This window comes from Salmo salar, unplaced genomic scaffold, assembly GCF_965601325.2.
Source record: "Salmo salar unplaced genomic scaffold, fSalSal1 ptg000613l, whole genome shotgun sequence".
In the NCBI taxonomy this organism is placed as follows: domain Eukaryota; kingdom Metazoa; phylum Chordata; class Actinopteri; order Salmoniformes; family Salmonidae; genus Salmo; species Salmo salar.
The window spans coordinates 145,587-150,847 of NW_027675440.1; the positions used below are offsets into that span (position 1 = coordinate 145,587).

Here is a 5,261-nt window from a genome sequence, read left to right on the forward strand (position 1 = left end):
TGTACAGTCTGATGATATACCAGGGACTGGGGATGTATTTAGGTTTGTACAGTCTGATGATATACCAGGGACTGGGGATGTAGTTAGGTTTGTACAGTCTGATGATATACCAGGGACTGGGGATGCCGTTAGGTTTGTTTTCCTCTAGCTATTCTCCAGTTTGCTCCCAGCAGCGTTCATAGAACATAGATCCCTGTTCAACTAGGCTGCAGAGTTCCTAGTTTGACAGATAATTCAACCAGTGTGACCAGTGGGTTTCTTTAAATGAATGAATATGAAACTGCCTTAAATATGCACTGCTCTATTTGAACGTCTCAATATAATATTATTATTTAATGAAAGGAATAAAAATACATTTGTATGCAAATAAAAAAGTATCTTAACTGCGTTTCCCTCCAGTCCGCAGACGGCGATGTGCGTCTTTAAGGCGATGCTGCAGCGTGACGTATAATCTAGTGGACGGAACGGATCAACAACAACGAGTCAGCCACCTTGGTAGCCTACAGCCGAAACATTTAGACTGTTTCTGTGCATATTTGCCTCTGTGTTTTAAATATACTTCTGACATCTAGTTAATAGACACCATTTAAATGTTATAGGTACATTGTTAGTCAACTAGCTGGCTTGATAAGTTAGCCTAGCACTAAACTAGTCGCTCATGCTAACTAGCTAGCTAGCTAACATCCCCGACCATGAACTCACTGATGTATTCCTCGCCTGCTAAAGAAGAGGTCTGAACATGAGCTCCCTAAACTACTCCCCTCCTGTTAAAGAAGAGGTCTGCTGGAGGGAGAAAGAAGCTCTGGGGCTGAACATTGTCGTGAAAGAGGAGAAGGAAGAGGAGGATGTCACAGTAAAACAAGAAGTAGAGGGTGAGACTGTTACTGTGAAAGAAGAAGAGAAAGACGTTTCAGTGAAAGAAGAGGAAGACACGTTCAGAGTGAAAGAGGAGGAAGATGTTACTGTAAAAGAAGAGGAGGAAGAGAAAGAGGAGGATGTTACAGTAAAAGAAGAGGAGGAAGAGAAAGAGGAGGATGTAGTTTTTGGAGTGAAGGAGGAGAAAGAGGGAGAGATAACGGTCATATTGACAGAGGAGTCAGGAGATCTGATTACCATCAGTAAGTACTGTCTTAAAAACGGGCTCTAACTCTCCAAAGGTTTTGAACGAACGTGTTGTTTTAAAGCAGCATGCTACTGAAATTCTATACTTGAAGATGTTGTTCTGTACTATAGGAATTCATGTTATAATATAATGTTAAAGCTACATTTTAAAATGGATGATTAAAGCCCTGAATGCTGATTGGCTGACAGCCGTGGTATATCAGGCCGTATACCACGGGTATGTCATGTATTTTTACTGTTCTAATTATGTTGGTAACATGTTTATAATAGCAATAAGACACCTCAGGGGTTTGTGATAGATGGCCAATATACCACGGCTAAGTTCTGTATCCGGGCACTCTGTGTTGAGTCGTGCTTAAGAACAGTCTTTAACCGTGCTATATTGGCCATATACCACACTTCCTCTGGCCTTATTACTTAACTGTAACATGTGTATACCATCAGAGTCCCCCCACCACAAAATCACAACTTAATTGTCTCACAGAATGGCAAACATGTTATAAATGAAATTTTTGACGTGTGTCCATTGTAGGCCTTGCGTAGAGTGTGTATACCCGCAAAAAGCAGATTTCTAAATAATGTTGGAGAAATACATAAAATAAGTGTCACGTCCTGACCATAGTAACTGGTTATTTTCTATGGTAGAGTAGGTCAGGGTTTGACAGGCGGTGTTTTGTGTTTTTCTATGTTTTCTATTTCTATGTGTTAGTTCTAGGTTTTCTATTTCTATGTTTTTTGGGAGGGTTGATCTCCAATTGGAGGCAGCTGGTCCTCGTTGCCTCTGATTGGAGATCATATTTAAGTAGGGGTTTTTCTTCCTGGGTTTTTGTGGGCAGTTGCATTCTGTTTAGTCTCTGTACCTGACAGAACTGTAAGTTGATAATTTCCTTTTGTTATTTTGTCATTAGTGTTTTGAGTAAATAAATATAATAATGAACACTCAACACGCTGCGTTTTGGTCCCCTCTATACGACGCCCGTTACAATAAGAAGCATTATTGAAATGAAATGGACACGTGTTATGGGGAGACTGAACATATTAGCAAAAGGACAAGTGTTTTGGGGAGACTGAACATAATAGCAAAAGGACAGTTTGTAAGTCTTCAAAATAACAATTTTGAAGGAAAGGTGTGGCTAAACAAAAACATATAATTTAGAGAGATAGTAATGTCCATTATTACTTTAGAGATGAAGTGGGACACCAACAAAACGTTATTAACAATGGATCAACTGCAGCCTATAACACTGACTGGAATAGTAATATCTATTATTATAGAGCTCTGATCAGCCTATAAACATGATCTATTATTATAGAGCTCTGATCAGCCTATAAACATGACATTATCTATTATTATAGAGCTCTGATCAGCCTATAAACATGACATTATCTATTATTATAGAGCTCTGTTCAGCCTATAAACATGACATTATCTATTATTATAGAGCTCTGATCAGCCTATAAACATGATCTATTATTATAGAGCTCTGATCAGCCTATAACATGACATTATCTATTATTATAGAGCTCTGATCAGCCTATAACATGACATTATCTATTATTATAGAGCTCTGATCAGCCTATAACATGACATTATCTATTATTATAGAGCTCTGTTCAGCCTATAACATGACATTATCTATTATTATAGAGCTCTGTTCAGCCTATAAACATGACATTATCTATTATTATAGAGCTCTGATCAGCCTATAAACATGACATTATCTATTATTATAGAGCTCTGTTCAGCCTATAAACATGACATGATCTATTATTATAGAGCTCTGCTCAGCCTATAAACATGACATTATCTATTATTATAGAGCTCTGCTCAGCCTATAAACATGACATTATCTATTATTATAGAGCTCTGCTCAGCCTATAAACATGACATTATCTATTATTATAGAGCTCTGCTCAGCCTATAAACATGACATTATCTATTATTATAGAGCTCTGATCAGCCTATAAACATGACATTATGTATTATTATAGAGCTCTGATCAGCCTATAAACATGACATTCCCTGAGAGATTAGATTTGGAGCTCTTCATCATTTGTTTTTAAATCTCACCGTCACCAAGTTTATTATTAATGATGTAATGTTGTGAAAACTGACCTCAGGGTATTGAGGGATCTAGTCTAGATTAAACCTCATAGGAAGACATTTTTATTTAATGCAGGTTTCATTCAGGTCTCTCTGTTTAACTAGATACTCTGTTTGTCTTTTGCAGGAGAGAGACCAGACTCTGACAGCAGGAAGAGTTCCTCAGGGGAAACAGACCCAGAGACACCTAACCAACACCACTGCTCCCACTGTGGAAAGAGTTTTAGGTGGTTAGGGAGCCTGAAAATGCATGAGAGAACACATACAGGAGAAAAGCCCTACCACTGTTCCCACTGTGGAAAGAATTTTACTCAGTTAGGAGCCCTGGTTGGGCATGAGAGAACACACACGGGAGAGAAGCCTTATCACTGTTCCCACTGTGGAAAGAGTTTTAGGTGGTTATGGGTCCTGAAAAAGCATGAGAGAATACACACGGGAGAGAAACCTTATCACTGTTCTCACTGTGGAAACAGTTTTAGGTGGTTAGTGAGCCTGAAAACGCATGAGAGAATACACACAGGAGAAAAGCCTTTCCAATGTTCCCAGTGTGAAAAGAGTTTTAGGTGGTCGGGGAGTCTGAAAAAGCATGCGAGAAAACACACAGGAGAAAAGCCTTTCCAACATACTAATACACAGGAGGAGAAGACATACCACTGCTCTCATTGTGAAAAGACATTTTCCCAGTCAGAGGACCTGAAATCACACGAGAGAATAGAGAGGCTGTGTTCTGACTTGTGTTTCTGACTGAGAATTTGTCCACGGCCAGGATTCATAGGGCCAGGGTGTCCGCTATGGACGCCTGGAAAAAATCAGCAGTGGACATTTCTGAACGTTTATCCAACAGACCTGTACATCCATGAATGGATCTCTATAATGTGTAACTATTTCTGATGTATGTGTTGTGATGAATTGTTTAATAGATGTACTATGTTAGGTATATTTATCTGTGGTTTAATTTCAACAGATTTTACTGATGCTATTAGATTGCTGTGTGGGGGGAGTTTTATATATACAGTGCCTTCAGAAAGTATTCACACCCCTTGACTTGTCCCACATTTCGTTGTGTTACAGCCTAAATTTAAAAAATATTTTTATTTATTTTTATTTCACCTTTATTTAACCAGGTAGGCCAGTTGAGAACAAGTTCTCATTTGCAACTGCGACCTGGCCAAGATAAAGCATAGCAATTCGACACATACAACAACACAGAGTTACACATGGAGTAAAACAAACATACAATCAATTATACAGTAGAAAAATCTATATACAGCATGTGTAAATGAGGTAGGATAAGAGAGGTTAGGCAATAAATAGGCCATGGTGGCGAAGTAATTACAATATAGCAATTAAACACTGGAATGGTAGGATGTGCAGAAGATGAATGTGCAAGTAGAGATACTGGGGTTAAATGGATTCAATACCCCATAATGTCAAAGTGGAATTATGTTTTTGGAAATGTTTACACATTTAATTAAAAGCCTAAATAAGTTCAGGAGTAAAGATTTTGCTTAACAAGTCACATAAGTTGCATGGACTCACTGTGTGCAATAATAGTGTTTAACATGATATTTGAATGAATACCTCATCTCTGTTCCCCACACATACAATTATCTGTATTGTCTCTCAGTTGAGCAGTGAATTTCAAACACAGATTCAACCACAAAGACCAGGGAGGTTTTCCAACGCCTCGCAAAGAAGGGCATGTATTGGTGGATGGGTAAAAAAAAGCAGACATTGAATATCCCTTTGAGCATGGTGAAGTTATTAATTACACTTTAGATGGTGTATCAATATACCCAGTCACTAACTCAGTTGCTGGAGAGGAAGGAAACCGCTCAGGGATTTCACCATGAGGCCAATGGTGACTTTAAAATAGTTAGTGTTTAATGATTGTGATATGAGAAAACTGCGGATGGATCAGCAACATTGTAGTTACTCCACAATACTAACCTAAATGACAGAGTGAAAAGAAGGAAGCATTCCCAGTCAGAGGACCTGAAATCACATGAGAGAATAGAGAGGCTGTTGGCACTAA

At 38.5% G+C, this 5,261-nt stretch overlaps 1 protein-coding gene across 1 annotated transcript; it reads left to right on the plus strand.

Moving 5' to 3' along the window:
• The first annotated feature begins 421 nt into the window (after positions 1 to 421).
• On the plus strand, positions 422 to 4,715 carry LOC145876872 (uncharacterized). Its single transcript, XM_082972211.1, has 2 exons — positions 422 to 1,118; positions 3,354 to 4,715. Exons 1-2 carry the CDS (start codon positions 740 to 742, stop codon positions 3,968 to 3,970), a joined length of 996 nt encoding a protein of 331 aa, XP_082828337.1. The 5' UTR covers positions 422 to 739; the 3' UTR covers positions 3,971 to 4,715.
• The last annotated feature ends 546 nt before the right edge of the window (positions 4,716 to 5,261 follow it).